At 42.9% G+C, this 19498-nt stretch overlaps 1 protein-coding gene across 6 annotated transcripts in view; it reads left to right on the forward strand.

Moving 5' to 3' along the window:
- The window catches only part of arnt2 (aryl-hydrocarbon receptor nuclear translocator 2), a 55265-nt gene extending 42838 nt beyond the window's left edge, over positions 1-12427 (forward strand). For all 6 annotated transcript variants that reach the window (XM_063881619.1, XM_063881620.1, XM_063881621.1 and 3 more), the window contains 3 exons: positions 1063-1213; positions 8593-8738; positions 9897-12427. In XM_063881619.1, the coding sequence (XP_063737689.1) occupies positions 1063-1213; positions 8593-8738; positions 9897-9995 (396 nt within the window). In that variant the 3' untranslated portion in view covers positions 9996-12427. The remainder of the gene's footprint in view (positions 1-1062; positions 1214-8592; positions 8739-9896) is intronic.
- Positions 12428-19498: the final 7071 nt, after the last annotated feature.

Below are 19498 nucleotides of genomic sequence, written 5' to 3' on the forward strand. Positions count from 1 at the left end.
ATGCAGGTTATATAAAGTTTGACGCATTTCAGACTGGAACTTTATGTAGTCCAACTGTTAACGATCAATTCGTGTTTTTTTAACCTGGCTCTAATCAGCCTTATCTCTCATATGAATTGTTGCCCGTTGGCACTCATCCTAATTTTCTGCCCTGATGTACGAAACATACATTAATAATTAAATAGAGGAAACAATCTTTTCACCCAAATTACATTTTTTATTTGCTGCTGAAAAGTGATGAAAGTGGGGGATAGAGACTTATCAGGCGCCCGCAGCTCACAGCTGAAGTGCGGCAGCAGCTCACAGCTGAAGTGCGGCAGCAGCTCACAGCTGAAGTGCGGCAGCAGCTCACAGCTGAAGTGCGGCAGCAGCTCGAGCTGAAAGAGGGACAGAGCGCGCGGGTTACGGGGATTGCTGTTGTTAGCATCTGGTGCTAGCTGCGCTATCGGATATAAAAAGGGAGAGAGCCTCTGATAGCTACAGCTCAGGTAAGGTAAAGGACTCTCTGAGTGTTTAGATAGTTACCTTTCAGTTAATCTCAGACGTTTTGATCACCATTTATGTAAAGAAATATTTCCAAGGCACATCTTCATAATTATGAGGATAAATAAAAACAGGTATAAAATGATTTCCTAAAATCTTACCTATTGGCAGCAAATTGGTCAGAACCGGCCCTGGCTACAGTGGTCATATATTGTATTTCCGTATAATAAAAGGTGTTAAATGTTGTATTCTGCCCCGAAATACCACACATATATCCCCCTTTTTAGTTTCTGCATTTGCCATCTTCACTATGGAGAGTCGGGGAACGAGCCCCGCCTGGATTAGATTTTTTTACTTCAGAGCAGATGGACCAAGCTAATTTATCAGAGCATGTTCATCCAATTATTTGCCAACCCATGAATAAATGTTCATGAATACAGTGGAAGATCCTTCTTCATGTGCATAAAATGAATTTTAACAACTAACATTTTTGCAATTGTATCTATCAGGAAACCCAGTAAAGACTAATGAGAGTGGTGTGTGTCGCTAATCTGCTGTATCTCTGACCTGTGTCTGCAGTCCAGTAAAGCCCAGTCCAGTCCATTTGGTATTGGTTCTGGCCACAGCTACCAGACGGACCCGGCCTCCTACAGCCCGCTGTCGTCTCCAGCCACTTCCTCCCCGAGCGGCAACGCCTACTCGGGACTGACCAACCGCAGCACAGCTTTCGGTGAGCCTCTCTCTCTCTCTCCGTTCTTCATCCTCACTGATCTACTGTAGCATCCCTTTTCTGATCGGTCAAAGGACATTCATGTATTTGTAAGTCTCTTTCTGTCATATTATGAACAGACCCTGAGGGACAACATGTGTTAAAACCAACCTACAGCACAGGTTCTGTTCGGCTGACATTGAAATCATGAAACAAAGAACTTATTTATCATACATTTGGGACTAAAAGTCAAGAGATCTTTTGCTCTGGTGCTTTGATTTTGACAATTTTGGCCACATTAAAACTTTGTGTGTGTTTTTGGAAGTGCAACACTAAAATGTCACTTGAAGAAATCCTTTAAAAGTTCAATTGTAATCATTATGATGTTGATTTAATAAGTACACAAGATACTCATGCACTTTAACTTCATCTACACTACTTACATAAACATTTACAGATGTGTTGTAGCAGACAGTTCTTTCTTAGTGACTGTTTGTGTATCCAGGGTCCAGCATTAACGCAGGTCTACCTTAGAGAAAAACAGCTGACGCACTCAGGAAACCCCCCCTTACTCACACAAACGCTTAATCTCACACATTCCTTTTTAATCCCGGAACTTTGAAAGTTTTGTTTACTTTTTTGAATCTGTGTCATAGGACACTTTAAATAACTATTAGCAAGGAAATAGCATCTTTGTTATTGTTCACTTGAAAGATACAAGCAGATGTGCATGTTTATTTCCCTTCTTGCTAAGTAGACATAGTACACATTGTTTGGTTGGAGCAGAAACACTTGGTCAAAAACATTTATTGGTTAGCATTTTGATGAGGTCAGACAGATTAAACAATATAAAGACATGTGCGCAGCTTTGTCCAGAGGACGGGGGTGGGGGGTGGTGACTGGCTTCCTGCTCCTGGAGATGTTGAGAGCTCAGTGCCAGCTCATCAGCTCCTGCTGTGTGTTCCTCCCTGCTGACCAGCATGCAGCAGCCACCTGATGGCCTTTTAATGGACACACACATTAGCCCAGTGGATCCTCTCTCTCAGTGCTGCCTCATTTAGTTACTCTTTATTTCCTCCCAGGCCTTCCTTTCTGCCTTCCTTTCTGTCTTCCTTTCTGCCTTCCTTTCTGTCGTCCTTTCTGTCGTCCTTTCTGTCTTCCTTTCTGCCTTCCTTTCTGTCTTCCTTTCTGCCTTCCTTTCTGCCTTCCTTTCTGTCTTCCTTTCTGTCTTCCTTTCTGCCTTCCTTTCTGTCTTCCTTTCTGCCTTCCTTTCTGCCTTCCTTTCTGTCGTCCTTTCTGTCTTCCTTTCTGCCTTCCTTTCTGCCTTCCTTTCTGCCTTCCTTTCTGTCGTCCTTTCTGTCGTCCTTTCTGTCGTCCTTTCTGTCGTCCTTTCTGCCTTCCTTTCTGCCTTCCTTTCTGTCTTCCTTTCTGCCTTCCTTTCTGTCGTCCTTTCTGCCTTCCTTTCTGTCTTCCTTTCTGTCTTCCTTTCTGCCTTCCTTTCTGTCTTCCTTTCTGCCTTCCTTTCTGCCTTCCTTTCTGTCTTCCTTTCTGTCGTCCTTTCTGCCTTCCTTTCTGTCTTCCTTTCTGTCTTCCTTTCTGCCTTCCTTTCTGTCTTCCTTTCTGCCTTCCTTCTGTCTTCCTTTCTGTCTTCCTTTCTGTCTTCCTTTCTGTCGTCCTTTCTGTCTTCCTTTCTGTCTTCCTTTCTGTCTTCCTTTCTGTCTTCCTTTCTGTCGTCCTTTCTGTCTTCCTTTCTGTCTTCCTTTCTGTCGTCCTTTCTGTCTTCCTTTCTGTCTTCCTTTCTGCCTTCCCTTCTGTCGTCCTTTCTGTCTTCCTTTCTGCCTTCCTTTCTGTCTTCCCTTCTGTCGTCCTTTCTGTCTTCCTTTCTGTCTTCCTTTCTGTCTTCCTTTCTGCCTTCCTTTCTGTCTTCCTTTCTGTCTTCCTTTCTGTCTTCCTTTCTGCCTTCCTTTCTGTCTTCCTTTCTGCCTTCCTTTCTGCCTTCCTTTCTGTCTTCCTTTCTGCCTTCCTTTCTGCCTTCCTTTCTGCCTTCCTTTCTGCCTTCCCTTCTGTCGTCCTTTCTGTCTTCCTTTCTGTCTTCCCTTCTGTCGTCCTTTCTGTCGTCCTTTCTGTCTTCCTTTCTGTCTTCCTTTCTGTCTTCCTTTCTGCCTTCCTTTTTGCCTTGCCTTCCTTTCTGTCTTCCTTTCTGTCTTCCTTTCTGCCTTCCTTTCTGCCTTCCCTTCTGTCTTCCTTTCTGTCTTCCTTTCTGTCTTCCTTTCTGTCGTCCTTTCTGTCTTCCTTTCTGTCGTCCTTTCTGTCTTCCTTTCTGTCTTCCTTTCTGTCGTCCTTTCTGTCTTCCTTTCTGTCTTCCTTTCTGCCTTCCCTTCTGTCGTCCTTTCTGTCTTCCTTTCTGCCTTCCTTTCTGTCTTCCCTTCTGTCGTCCTTTCTGTCTTCCTTTCTGTCTTCCTTTCTGTCTTCCTTTCTGCCTTCCTTTCTGTCTTCCTTTCTGTCTTCCTTTCTGTCTTCCTTTCTGCCTTCCTTTCTGTCTTCCTTTCTGCCTTCCTTTCTGCCTTCCTTTCTGTCTTCCTTTCTGCCTTCCTTTCTGCCTTCCTTTCTGCCTTCCTTTCTGCCTTCCCTTCTGTCGTCCTTTCTGTCTTCCTTTCTGTCTTCCCTTCTGTCGTCCTTTCTGTCGTCCTTTCTGTCTTCCTTTCTGTCTTCCTTTCTGTCTTCCTTTCTGCCTTCCTTTTTGCCTTGCCTTCCTTTCTGCCTTCCTTTCTGCCTTCCTTTCTGCCTTCCTTTTTGCCTTCCTTTTTTTACATTATTATTATATATTATTTATCACTTTATATTTAAGTTATTCACAATTACAGACACAAGCTAGAAATACACACATTTACAAACAGGACATACACTCATGGAGAGGTGTCAGGGTTCTGGCACCTGGGAGCCGTCAGGGGTTTGGTGCCTTGATCAAGGGCAATGGTCAAGTCAGTGGTTCCCAAACTTTTTCTGCTGGGACCCCCTTTAAGACCTAAACATATTTTGGAGCCCCCCCCTAAACACCGAAACTTTTAGTTTCTTGAAAATGTATTTTGAAATTCACGCAAACAGTACAAATAAACAATAAGGGCATAATCACCATTACAAGACACTTCAAAATAACATTTATTCATGTGTTTTGTGCAACAGCACTGTTTTAACAACTTTGCAACTGCAACTTCTCTTCTTGAGTGACAAAATAACAAAAAAAGTAACTTACATTTACTTTTAAATTGTACAACTTTGAACCTATTTCATCTTTTTAACATCTGCACTGAATTTGAAAAAATACCCCAGATTTGTTTTTTCATAAAATATTTCATACATCTCAGTGACTAGTGTGGGCTTGCTTTGAACTGCAGATCTTTTCAAATCGTGGTGGCAACTGTGAGATGGCCACCCTCAGTTCATTCTCAATGTCCAGCTTTGACCTGTATTTGGTCTTTATGGAGGCCACTGCAGAAAAGCCCACCTCACAAAGATAAGACGTGGCAAAAGGGAGTAATACTGCCATTGCCTTTCCACCCAATAGTGGGTAGTCCTCCTCCACCCCAATCCAAAATGCAGTCAGTAACTTGGCCTGAAACTGCAGTTTCAGTGTGGAGTCTGATGTGATATCAATGAACTGCTCCTCTTCAGCAGTGCTGAAGTCAGTAGGTGCGGCTGCAGTGAAGGGGTCTAGGATCCAGTCATATTGTGCTGAATCCTTCACTGAAAAATACCTCTGAAAATGTTGTTGTAGGGCAGAGATGTGTGCTCTCATACAAGGCACGATTGTGTTCTGAATGTTGTTGGATTCAAGAAAAGCATGAAGGTTCTGAAATGAGTCTATGTTTCCCTCCCCAATTTTCCGCTCCCACATTTCCAATTTCCTTGAAAATGATTTTATTTTATCTGCAAGATGCGGAAGGTGGGTGTTGGTTCCTTGCATCTGCAGATTTAGTTCATTTAATTTCTGGAACATGTCACTGAGGTAGGCAACTTTCGTAAGAAAATTTTCATCACTGTAATTAACCGCGAGGTCATGACCCTCCTCCTCCAAAAAAATCAGAATTTCCTCCCGCAGCTCAAATACCCTGGACAGAACCTTCCCACGTGACAACCATCGCGCTTCGCTGTGAAACAAAACAGCTGTGTGATTGGATCCCATTTCCTCGCATAGCGCAGAGAAAAGTCGGGCCTTAACAGGGCGCGTTTTGATGTAGTTCACTGTGGCAATGACGTCCGTCATCACCTCGTTCAATTCGGGACTCAGCTGTTTAGAAGCCAACGCTTCTCGATGGATCATACAGTGAGTCCAATGAACGTTGGGCGACACACGCTTTATGAGCGCTTGGAGCCCGTTGTGCTTCCCAGCCATTGCCTGAGCCCCATCTGTACACACCCCAACACAACCCTCCCACTTCAGATTGGCCTCTTGCAAGTAAGTGTCAATTACTTTGAAAAGTTCATCAGCAGTGGCTCGCGTTTTAAGTTTTTTGCAGAACAACAGGTCCTCTTTCATGTCCCCTGCAGCAATAAATCGGACGTATGTGATTAATAAACAGTCCTTGTTGCTGTCGGTGGCTTCATCAACCTGCAGAGCAAACCGGGTGCTTGCATGCACCATATCGTTGACCTGCTCCGCTATGTCACTTGACATATCAAGTATGCGTCTCCCAACAGTGTTGTTAGAGAGAGGAATCACTTTTAACTTGTTTGCTGTTGCCTCGTCAATCATAGTGGCAACCATATCGATAGCACAGGGCAGTATCAGTTCCTCAGCTATTGAGTGTGGTTTTTTGCACTGTGCGACACGGTAGGCCACTTTATAGGAGGCAAGCTGAGCATTGGCAGGGACAGACGCAGATTTTACGAAACTAGTCTGTTGGATACGACAGTTATTTAATTTTCTCTGAAAGAAATCAGCCGGCTTGTCTTTGTGCTCAGGGTGTGTGGTCTCCAGGTGACGTTTAAGCTTGCTGGGTTTTAGACTGTCAGCGGCTAGCACTCTTAAACATAGAACACACTGCGGTCTTTCCTCACCACCTACCAGCGTACTAGTGAAGCCCAGCCCGATGTACACCTCGTCATATCTCCTCGTCTTTTTCTGAGTCGGAGTGCTTGATGGCTCGTACTGTAAAGTAGGCTTACGCTTGATTGGACCCGCTGTTAAAAACTTTTCCATTTTAAAATGTTCAGTTCTCAGACTCACGCATGGCTACTGTTATCAAAAAGTTTTTGGGAAACGCACCCCAGGGTGAGTGGTCCGTTAGTTAAGGTGGTATAGGCTCATGGTGGCATGTAGACTAAACAACTGTATTACGTGCCACCTTAACAACAGACGCGGTTCTGCAGTTCACACAAACCGTACCCCTCCCCCGCGACCCCCCTGCAATACCTCCGGGGGGCGCGACCCACACTTTGGGAACCACTGGGTCAAGTGATATTGCGCTGTATAAATAACATTAATTTGATTGATGTGATTCGGATCTGCTACAAAACAGAGAGATATCACACTCTCTCTGCTGCCGTTGTGTTTGAGGACCACAATAAAACTGATCAGTGGCTCTACATCTTCAAACTGTTGCTAGGTACTTGTTTTCTACAACGGCAGAGAGAAGCAGCTCTTTAAAGTGTAGGGTTCTAAATACTATAGTAGAAATATGCGAAAAGAATCCAATAAGCTTCTCATCTCAATGTAATAGCATTTATTAATAAAATGATAAGTCTACAAAGGAAACACAGCTGTGGTCCTTCCCCCTCGTCACTGACCACAGTCCTCATTGGTTGGCAGCAGGGGCCAGATCCTGTTGGCCCCTTGTCGTCACATGGGCCTATCCCCGTCTCTTCTATTGGCTGACGTCGACAGAGGCTGGTCCAAGGCACGTTCTGCTTAGCACTCTTATGACGTCACCGTCGCCATCTGATGATGTAGTCATGACGCTTCCCCTTATGATATTCCATTATACAATTTCTCTGAGGTTTATTGGTTATTAAACATGTAATAGTATTATTGCAGCGTCGATGAGTGAGAGGTAGAAGCGGTGGTGTGTTTAGTATGTAACTCCACGCGTCATTCTCCCTCTACTCGTATATACAATATACTATTAGCTACATGCTATCTGAGGCTAAAACAATAACATCCGGTACGACCGAAGTACAAAATCTGGTCCGTCGGGAAACTGTGAATTATGTCATTTAATGTTCAGTTTTCAACAAACCCTAAATGCACGTTTTGTTTAGCCGGATAATCTCCACATGTCTACCCTACTATTATCATTTTCCAATCATAAATCTAATCTCCAGAAGCAAAATGCTAACGTCATGCTATAAACGAACTACCGACGAGTACAACAGGGTCGCACGACTTCAACGTCACGCCAATTTCGGATCCTTTCAACTGACTTTTAAAAACACAGATTAAAAATTGTACTTAAGTTGAAACGTTTGTTTTAAGAGTTTGCAAGAGCGCAGGTACTTGCTTTCAAACAGAACAGGGCAAACAAACTTAGCAGGAGCCACTTGTTAACAACCATCGTTTTTCAGACACGTAAACTCTTCAGAAATCTCCAGTTGGGGGGGGGGGGTCACTGCTGATGTATTTAATGCCGGGGAACAAAACGTGATCCGTTTCTTTGACTTGTGTCAACCAAAATCCTACGGAGAAATCCCACTGACTCTGACCGATAGTATTGCGATTCTACGATATGCTAAGTATTGCGCATTTCTGATTTCTCTTTCCGCTGACTCCATCTTTGTTTGGAAGTTCCTGCCAATCCCACCGACTTTACCCATGGCCATGACCACACAAGAAAAAGCATGTAGTGGATTGAAAAACCAAAAAACTTAAATTTGGATTTGCAATACGAATAGTTTATATAATGAAATATCGGTACTTGGCACCCGTGTATCGATACGATATTTGCCATGCCAAGTATCGCCATACTATGCTTTAGCGATTATTTCCCCCACCCCTAGTGCTTAGACCCTCACAGCGTACAAAGCAGCCCCACAGTGAACATAACAACATGTTAGAAACCTCTGGGAGTGGACCAGAGGAGTGTTTAGATTAAAAAAAAGGATCATTTTCAACATAGTCACTGAAAAAAATATGAAAAGGCATTTATTTAAATCCAGAGACAGATTCAGTATCTGTCCAAACAAACATCACAGTGAACTAATAGAGGTAGCAAATCTGGGGGAATACAACCTTTGAAAAGGACCTGACACAATGAGCTAAAAGTCAGAACTGCTGGAGACTCTACTGGTGTGACGGTTTCCTCTCCATCAAACAATCTGCAGCCGAGCTACAGATGGAGATCTGACCTCCCCCTTCTCTACTTCCAATGAACGTGTAACAAATCCCTCTTCGTGTGTGTCTGCAGATGTGTCGGGGGAGAGCAGTCAGAGTGGAGCTCAGTTCCAGGGCCGTCCCAGCGAGGTGTGGTCCCAGTGGCAGAACCAGCACCACAGCCAGCAGGCGGGGGAGCAGCACACACACCCCAACCCCAGCCAGACAGAAGTGTTCCAGGTAACACACACACACACACACACACACACACACACACACACACACACACACACACACACACACACACACACACACACACACATTGAATTCAACAGACACTGGAATGGCTGCCAAACGTGTAGAGATAAAGATTTAAGAAACATTTAGAGTGGTCTCTGAATTTACAAAAGTAATAGCATCAAAAAAATACTTCAAGTACAAAAAGTACTCCTTCTGCACAATGACCCGTTTGAGAATAATATAAAGTAGTATACTGTACAAGTATCCACAGTGAAAGTACTTGTCATGCAGAATGGATCTTTCCACAGCATTTTATTATTCTGGTTATAATATCATCCTGTTTTATACATGTAATAGCATATAAGTGGTTCAGAACTGCATTAAACCATAGCAGCATATAGTATGTGTAATTATGTGAACTAAGTCACTGAGTGTTTATATAAAGTAAAAGATATTCTCCTCTGAAACACAGCGGGGTAAAAGTATAAAGTAAGATTAAAAGGAAACGTTTAAGCAAAGTACAATGGGTTGAAAAAAACATTGGATCACAGGAATAAATATGTTATCACAAAAAATGTTTTACATATGGACTGGTCTCTTAAATTGCCACTCCAGGGCAAATTGAAATGAAAAAATGTATAAATAAATACATTTGTACTTAAATTTCTACTCAAGTAAAAGTACAAAAGTAATTTAATGCAAAATGCACTTCCATTTGAAAAGTAAAGTGGTCTCTTAAATTGCAGAGTACTTTTTGTACTTGTATTTTGATGCTATTACTTTTGTACTTGAGTAAAATTTGGAAATCAGGACTGGAATATATTAAGAGCATAATACTTGTACTTAAATTAGTTTTATTATTAATAATAATACATTTTATTCTAGGCGCCTTTCATGACACCCAAGGACACTGTACAATTGTTTAAATATGCTAAGAGGAAACAACATGAGGAAAACACAAACAGGAAATCATGGAGGGGACAATCAAAGAGAACACAAATGTAGTCCATGAAGAACTGAAGCACAACACCTGAGTACTCCACCCCTGCCTGATATTACTTGAGCAGCTTTTATTTGTATTTTGTCTGCAGAAATGCGTTATAAAGGAACGTGTTGTGAGTGACACTGTCCCTTCAAATGTCGTCTCTGTCTCTGCAGGACATGCTACCCATGGCTGGAGACCCCACCCAGGGAACAGCCAACTACAACATAGAGGACTTCGCTGACCTCGGCATGTTCCCCCCCTTCTCCGAGTAACACCCCCTTTTCCCTATCCCCCCCCCTCTCAGAACTGGACTGATGTTTCATGGTCATGTTGTCTCTTGTTTCTGTCCTGCTGGATTCACAGCTGATGTGCAGCACGCTGAATGTCTGCGTCTCTTTTCAAACACACACACTTTACTTCACAAGCCTGCAGTCTATCTACAAACATACCTCATCTCTGCTGGCAGGTGGGGGGGCACATCCTGCATCCCCTCTGTGTGTGTGAGGCTTGTGCTGTGGAGCTCCTGCATCACAGCCAGAGGATCTAACAAATTAATTACAGCTGCATTCATCAGAGAAGAGTAGATTTCACTTCCTGTATTTCAGATTTGACAAAGCAAAAATTCCCAAAATGTGATTATTTTCTGTCAGCTGTTCACGTCTGCAAGCATCCCACAGATAACCATAAGTTACGGCTGTTCCAACAAATAGCCTGCACCCACTGCTGTCTGCGTCCACATCTTTTCGGAGTACATCATGTCTTGTTTTCAGGATTCAATAATAACACAAAAAGGATAAAAACATCATCTATAAGTCATTCATCTCTCATGCTCAGTGCTGTGCAGTCACTCACAGAGCTTACCACGACTGCGGTCACCATGACACCCAGAGTGAGTCCGTGTGACTGATGGTGTTCATGTAGAGCTGACATGTGCACTGCAACTTAACATTCCATTTCAAAAAGGACAAAATAAAAACATCAAACTCTGCTTATCTGGGAGGAATTCAGATCTCTAGAGAAGCTGCACAAATCTGGCTCAACTCTGAGTGAGGGAAAAACGACGGCGTCCTCTGTGCACATGGAGAAGTGATTTATAAAGAGGCCCTGTTCTGCTTTCTGGGCTCTCCTCTAGTGTGTTCTATAGGTTTCAGTGCATGTTAATGGTCTACAAAGGCTAAAATCCCTGTGTTCCCTCCAGAGGGATGGAGGGAGCATTATGACAGCACTATGTAACACTTGCCTGTCTATTGGCTAGCTCTAACAAATTGTATGTGATAGGATAAGGGGTGACACATCTCTAAGAGGTTGACCAATCACAACAGAGCCGGCCAGCTAACCAATCAGAGCAGACTGGGCTCTGGTTTCAGACAGAGGGGGAAAAGAGGTGCTGCAGCACAGACAGTATTAGAAAAATAAAGAGCTTTCTGAAAATTACAGGAGAGACAGAGTACAAACATGAGCAGAATATGTCCTCTTATAAAGAAGAGAAGGACTGCAGCTCTACACCATGCTTAGAGAGCGGAGTGTGTGTATCCTCACAAGTGTGTGTTTTGGCAGTCTCTTTACTTCTAAGCAGGATTGTATCACAGTGCTAAGCTAGCATGTTGATGCACACACATGTTGCAATAAAACACGCTGAGTCACACATCTGACCTGCTGAGCTCATCAGTCATAGCTCCCATGTAAACGCACATGTGACTCTGTTACTGAGTGATGTCATTAGAGCAACAGCCTACACAGTGATGTTGGAGTTCAGTCATAAATAACCATCATGTGCACATACAGTATGATGCCAGCCACAGAGAACAGTCAGCTTTATCAGTCTGCTGAAAACTGTGCAGCCTCCCATGAAACAACCCCCCTCCTCTGCTCCCCTCCACCTCCTGTGCAGTGATTGTTGTCAGTTCTGATGTAGTCCCTGCACTACATGTGGCCTCACACACACACACACACACAGATGTATGTGACGTTGAAGATGTGCGCCTCCGCCTGCCTGCAGCCTCTTCACACCATCGCTGCCAAACAGCAGCAGGGAGGGGGGGATCTCCACCTGCTGCTGTCCTCACTCTCTCCATCCACCTTGCTGTGTAAACTGTATGTAGTGATGTCCAGACCTCTAGAGAACCCTGACGCCAGTGTAGAAGATTCCGTGTATAAATGAAACTCTACAGTGAAATAATAAACTCATGGCAGGCCGTTGCTAAGCTAAGGCTTAAAGTGCACTTCATGAAGCTAACCGCTAATCTCACCAGCCTGCTTTAAAAGGGAAGAACCGCCATACCGTCCAAGCAAAGTGCAGTGTTTCACAGTCAATTCGGTGTCCTTCAGCTCTGACTTTAGAATCTTTTCAACTATTAAGAGACTTGATGATACTTTCTAGCGGGAGCTTTTGCAGAACGGATTGTATAATGTCTCTGAGGGACGGATGGAGAACAGACATCAGAGCCCTTTGCTAAAGATCTCAGATGGATGTTTTTTTGTAAATAATGTGATTTCTATGTCGACTCGTGTTACTTTCACACAGTACATGTTTTTTGTGTAGGTTTAAATGATATTGTGTGCATTGTGAGTACATATTTAACTATCGGTATTTAGTTAGTCTGTTAATTGTACATTGAGTTCTAGACCTGTATAAATTGTGTAAATGTGACCCATTATTTTTGTGTAACAAATTGTGCTTGTGACATTAAATTCATATTGGTTACACAGCTTCACAAGTTTGATTCTTCAGTAACTGACTCTTTTATATATATATAAATAAATATATATATACACACAGCTCCAGAAAAAATGAAGAGACCACTCCTCATGTTTCTTAAATCTTTACCTCTACATGTTTGGCAGCCAGTCCAGTGTCTGTTGAATTCCAACACAGAGAAAATTGTCAGTAGTTTAAAGAATACAATAATATCATTTAACTCAAAGACAGCCCTATAAATAATAAAACCAGAGAAAAGGATAATGCTGAAGTGGTCTCTTCATTTTTTCCACGGCTGTATATTTATTCAATTTCCACAGGGTAACTCAATCAAGAAGGAACATGATACCAATATGTAACCAGTTTTTTTTACCCTTATCCCAAACACAGAACACTATCTCCACACATGCAATAAAATAATAAAAAGTATAAATGAATAAATTAGGTGGAAGGAAAAATATATATAAAGAGAGTTACAAAGACAGCACAACAGTTGTGTACACCGAGGGCGATAAGACACAACAATGGCATAAAGGCTTGTTAGACATTGTAAACTATACTAAAATATGCCTTCAAATCTCTGTTGAGCTTACGATCATCAAAACTGTCCTGTTAGTTACTGATTAAACATTTAGGAAAGCTGTTTGAATGTTGAATGAAACAGTAAAATTCTTGAACATTAATTCCTCTGGGAAAATATCGTAAAGCATTTCCAGGGAGCCCTTTGTCATTTCATAGAGTATTTTACTGATAATACTTGGTGTATTCTTGCCTACTAGTGTTACGATTTCAACAAGGTGTGAACATGTTTTTGGGAGTGCTTCTGCACGTGATAATTTATAATGTGTGATATCATTTCTCATCATGTGTCGCTGCTTCCTTAAACCACCATGACGCCTTTCAAACAGACATTTCCAACGCGGTATCTTTTAATTTATTAGTGTAACTCAGTTGAGCTGACATTCTGATGATGGCTTCATGTTATCAAAATGAATTCTTCTCACACATTCAACAAAGAAAGTAGGCCCTTACAGCAGCATGCCAAAACATCTTGACTCCATATTCCTTTGTGTTTGCTGAAGAAGTTTCCATCAATCATATTCTGTACTGAACACACACTCTTAACTGCAGTCAGTCAGACCCTGAATGTGAATGGTGTTGCATTTATATAGTAATATTATAAGTCATAGACTGGGCATTATGGGATGAGGGGCGTAGGTGAAGTGGCTTGTGGGAAGCAAGCGGTACAATGTATGCCCTTTTTATGTATTGCTTTCAATTCATATAAAATGACCACAAATGAATATATGTTTAAAAGGCCGTTGTGGTGAAGTCCCTACGGACTTGGTTTGGGAACCAGAAGGTCACCGGTTCAAGTCCCGGAAAGACCAAGTGTTACCGAGGTGTCCCTAAACAGGGCACCATTCCCTACATTGCTCCCCAGGCGCCGTACATATGGCAGGCCACTGCTCCTAACACTAGGATGGGTCAAATGTAGAATGTACATTTCCCCTCTGGGGGACATTAAGGGTTCTTTCTTCTTCTATAAAAGAATGAAAAGATCTTTTTACAGCACCTCCTCAGATAAACGCTTGAAATGCTGAACTCAGAGTGACTCCCTCATGCCTTTTGGAATTGAAATTTAAGAAAGACTTTCAAGAACTTGAAAATGTAATCTAGATTAAAAATAAATTACACAACTGGATGGGAAATACTTTTTCATCATTAGTTTATAAGTAGATTTTGATATGTGTGTGTGTGTGTATGTCTTTTTGTGCAAGTGGTGGGTGGGGGTGGGGGTGGGGGGCGTTGTTGGTTTTGCAGGTATGCTGGGGATGCAACATTTTTTGATGACAACAATATTTCATCAACTTTGTTTGTCTGTGTTTCTGTTTATTATTATTGTTTAATATATATGTATGTTTAGCGTGTGAAATGAAATGATGTTTCATGTTGAATTTAGTGTATTTAAACCCCCAGTCATTCAGCTAAAATGAAAAAAACATCAGATGGGGAGCCGGTCACACACTCACTGAGTTATATTATTACTGCATAGAGAGGCAGTTCTGTCTGTTTCTGAACTGAACATTTGTCTCAGAGAGCAGAAACTAGAATGTCTTGAAGTCAAACCGCTTCTAGACGGACTGTGAGCCTGTACCATTCCCTGACTGACGCTCAGGAGATCCTCTATGCTTTTATCAGCACGGAGCCTCAGGTAAAGGTGGAGAGATATCTTCATTTCTAAAAGATCTGATCACCGCTGAATAGAGCATTCTCACGTCATGTTCAGTTGATCCTTTTGCCATTAAAGGTAAAAAAAACCCTGCTCTACCCAGCGAGCACTGCTGGCCAGCGGGTACTCACGCACATTACGTTAACGCTCAGCTGCTCACATTAGTGCACCTGCACGAGCTAAACTCCATCCTCTGCTATGTTCGGGTTGATGAGATTCACATCAATCACTTGTGTTTCCAGGTTGCATTATGCTCGCGCGACCTTGTCGTCATTATACACAAGTGCAACAGTTGTTTTGCTCTAGACTAACACTGGTATGAGTGTGTTTATTGCACACACTGTCTGTGGCACAGACTGTGGCTGCTGTAATTGGCTTATATTGTGTACACCTGTGCTTGCCTTGATGTATTTTTATTCTGCTGTTTAAATGGAAGGTTATTTGTATGTAGCCTAATGCTTAGTGTACTCTGCTTAAATCGTATTACTCAGGAATGCATATGTTATTAATTCATTAGCAAGATATGAGCATAGTTCTACCTCCAGATCAGCACCTCATCACAACCCTGGGTGTGCACTCAAATGCATGTATTTTTATAAACTTCTTTACTTTTTCCTATTTACATTTTTTAACAAGTCATTTTTATTTTGCTTGGGTAAACATGTATTTTAAGCATGCTAACTTGTAGTTGTATTTGACTACAATACTCTGGATCTGCTCTTGTCATCTCTGCTGTACACACTACACTCTTTGATCTGTGCAGGGCTTCATCTCCACTTATAGATATTTGTTTTGCTATTTCAAATAAAGCAGTATAATTAAACCTGCAGCAGACTGAGAAGGACTTTGCTTGTTGTTCTGTGTAATAATGATTCACAGCAATTCATCACAGAGACACAACAGTTGATTAATTGTCATCTTCAGGTGTGTTGTTTTGCAGAAACGGGTTGGGTAAGGAGAAATATTCAAAATGAAAACACAGAAACTGAGATTATTAGAGATGTATTGGTTTGTACAATTAACGAAAGCGGCAGAAACACACGGGGGGTGGGGCATTTATCCTGATGAGAGGAAAATAAAACACGGGATATGCTGCTGTACTTATACTGTATATAAGGAAAAGTAACAGCTGTTCATTCATAACTGAAGAAAACCATTAAATAGCCTTTTTTTAAACCTATTATTTCCCAAAGTGTATACTCTAACTGTAGTGAGCCTGTACCATTCATGACTGAAGCTCAATACATCCTCCAGTGACCCTGCTTTCTCAGCAGTGGGCCTCAGGTAAAGGTAGAGGAGACATTATCCTTCTAAAGGATCTGATCACAGACCGGAGAGTTATTTAATTGACATCTGTTCAACTTCAGGTGCGTTGAACTGCAGAAACGGGTTGGGTAAGGTGAAGCGGAATTAAAAACTGCTGAAACACAGAATCTGAGATTATTAGAGATGTATTCGTTTTCTCAAGAAAAGTGGCAGAAACACACAAAGAGGTGAGTTATCCTGATGAGAACAATAAAACATGGGATGTATGCTTCAGAACTATAAACACAAGGGGAAGAACCTCTGCACATGCATAAATGGAGAACTTTAATTAAACTACAAATATATTTATCAGATATGAGACTTGGTGAAAGGCCTCTGTTGCTTACGCACCATCAATGCCATGGAAACAGAATGTTGGGCCTGTAGGTAGAGGTGCTGACCCTTCTGAGCTCACTTTGCACTTGGACTTGGACAAGAGCAGAGCAAATCCACCTGTGGAGAGAGAACTCTTTGAGACTCAACCCGCTAGAAAACAAAAAACTTTTGAAAAACTAAACTACTGCATCCCTGAACTGCTGTGGAAACCCGGACAGGCTACATTACCCTTGGCAACTACACAACAGGTAAAAAGTATTTTTTAAATCTATTTTTTTGCATTTTAATTGTTATTTTAACCCCTTTAAATCATACTAAGCTGCATTTGTGCAGAAATAAGGGACATTTTGTGAATTTAAGTGTGAAAAGTTCATAAAATGTTTTGATTTGGTGAACCTCGCTCGCGTGTTTACATTAATATTTGAGGATATTATAGAAGACTGCATTTTCTTTGGCGATAGAGGTGTGGATACCATTAACAAAGAGTGTTGTGATTTTAAAACATTGTTATTTTTGATTAAAATGCAAGAAATATTCGAAAAACCTAAAACAATTGTGCCAATTTTCAAAAAATGCTAAAAAATATGGACAAGTCATGCACCATGGCAACGATGCACAGGAGGCAGCAGGACACGCTCTGTTGACTCTCTGAGCTGTTTGTTCTGATAGTTTATTGTAGAAACAGCAAGTCCTTTTATTTTATCATATTAAATAAACTTTCTTTTGAACAATAAATATTGAAATGTGCTTTGCTCATTTTATTTTTGAGGTAAGAGAGATACTTGCGCGTCCTTGGTCCTGACACTCCTACTTATAAACTATGAAAATATTGATTTATAAACTGTAGGTTAGACTGCAAATGACTGTGGTTTTATAGATGTCCACCCAAACAGGTCATGATTTATTCAGGCTTACTATAAACCTTACACTGTTTTTTTTAAGCCATGTTTAGTTTATAGAAATAATAATCTTGATCATAGACTGTTTTGTGAGGTTTAGTGTACGGATATGCTGTTCTTTAAATGTAAACTTTCATTATTTCAAAATAACCCTCAACATCCCACAAATTATTCCTCCTCAGGCTCTGAGATCTTCATCATGCAGCGTCCTGCAGAAGAAGGTCCTCTCCGAGTCCCCAACGCTCCTGCTGAGGAAGAGGTAGGTGAGGTCAGGATGTTTGTCCAGGAGGAAGGTGAGGCTGTTGTTGTTTTAGGCTACGATGGACGGATGGAACAGGAGGAGGAAGAGGAGATGGACGTGGAGATGGAAGAGGAGGAGGAGGAGGAAGACTGGGAATCCGAAGATTCTGGATACAGCTCCATGTCTTCTGAGGAAGAAAACGAAGACGAGGAAGAGGAGGAGGAAGAGGAGGAAGAGGAAGAAGAGGAAGAAGAAGAGGAACAAGACACTGAAGATGATGGTGAGGCCGACATCGGACGTCTCTGCCCTCCCGTCCAGCAGCTCCAACAGGTATGTTTTTGGGAGGACTGGCACGGGAATTTCACTCCCAGCTTTCCCTCTGGACATCCCTGCACCCTCCCTTTTGAAGTTGCTCCCCCGAAGGCTTCTGTGGACCGTCCTGAAGAAACTCCACCATCGGCCCCTCCACAGGCAGAGGAGTACGCCCCCTACACCTCAGGCCTCGGCTGCTCCACCAAGAGGACCAGGGAGGAGGACTACAGTGACTCTGCACCCTCCACCTCAGGACTCTGGCGCCCCATGGACAAGAGATACCATCTGGAGGACCACAGACCCACTGAGGACAGCGACTCGGACTGAGATGGACAGTTGAAGCAGGATTTGAAATCCTTTACTTCTGGCAGGACTGATGAAGACTTGCTTTGTATGCATTCGGTTGAATCCAGCACCAGGGCTTCTTCTTAATAGCGAACTATCTTTTTTAAATCATTTGATGATGGTCAATGCTGACACCAGAGTTAAGAGGAAAGAGGATGAAAAGGACGTTGGTGATGCCAACATCAGATGTCCCTCCCCTCTCGTCCAGCAGCCCCCACCTGCAAGCTTTTGGCAGCTGTGGCGGCGGATTTTTTCTCCCAGCTTTCCCCCTGGACATCCCTGTTACTTCCCTTTTGGTGTGGCTCTTAAGGATGCTTTTGTGAAGCAAGTGGAACATCCTGAATAAGCTCCACCCTCGGCCCCTGTGAAGATGATGTTGATAACGACTTCGGATGTCTCTCCTCTCCCGTCCAGCAGCTCCCACACATACGTTTTTGGGAGGACTGGCACCGGAACTTTCCAGTTTTCCCTCTGGACATCCCTGCACCTTCCCTTTTGGAGTTACTCCAGCGAAAACAACTGTGGAACGTCCTGCAGAAGCGCCACACTCAGTCCATCCACGGTCGGAAAAGTCCATTCCATCGACACCAAGCCTCAGCTTCTCCACCAACAAGACCAGGGAAGTGGACTACAGCGACTCAGCACCCTCCAGCTAAGGCCTCTGGCGCTTCATGGACAAGACATACTGTCCGGAGGACCACAGACACATTGAGGACAGTGACTCGGACCGAAAATATTGTCTTTTCCTTCGAATATTATTTGATGATGATTGATGCTGATACCAGAGGTAAAAGGAAGAGGGTAAAGAGGACGTTAAAGGTGTTGGTGATGCCAACCAGACGTCCCTCTCCTCTCGTCCAGCAGCCACCACCCGCACGTTTTCAGGGGGGCTGGCACAGGAACTTTACTCCCAGCTTTCCCCATGGTCATCCCTGCTCCTTCACATTTGGTGTTGCTTCACCAGGGGTTTCTGCGCAGAGAGTGGAATGTCCTGAAGAAGCTCCACCCTCAGCCCCTACAAGGTCAGAAGAGTCCGCCACCTCCACCTCAGGCCTCGGCTTCTCCACCAAGAGGACCAGGAAGGAGGACTACAGTGACCCAGCACCCTCCACCTCAGGACTGGCGCCCCATGGACAAGAGATACCATCTGGAGGACCACAGACCCACTGAGGACAGCGACTCGGACTGAGATGGACAGTTGAAGCAGGATTTGAAAACCTTTACTTCTGGCAGGACTGATGAAGACTTGCTTTGTATGCATTCGGTTGAATCCAGCACCAGGGCTTCTTCTTAATAGCGAACTATCTTTTTTAAATCATTTGATGATGGTCAATGCTGACACCAGAGTTAAGAGGCAAGAGGATGAAAAGGACGTTGGTCATGCCAACATCAGATGTCCCTCCCCT

The sequence above is a fragment of the Eleginops maclovinus genome, chromosome 4 (genome assembly GCF_036324505.1).
Source record: "Eleginops maclovinus isolate JMC-PN-2008 ecotype Puerto Natales chromosome 4, JC_Emac_rtc_rv5, whole genome shotgun sequence".
Taxonomy (NCBI): Eukaryota; Metazoa; Chordata; class Actinopteri; order Perciformes; family Eleginopidae; genus Eleginops; species Eleginops maclovinus.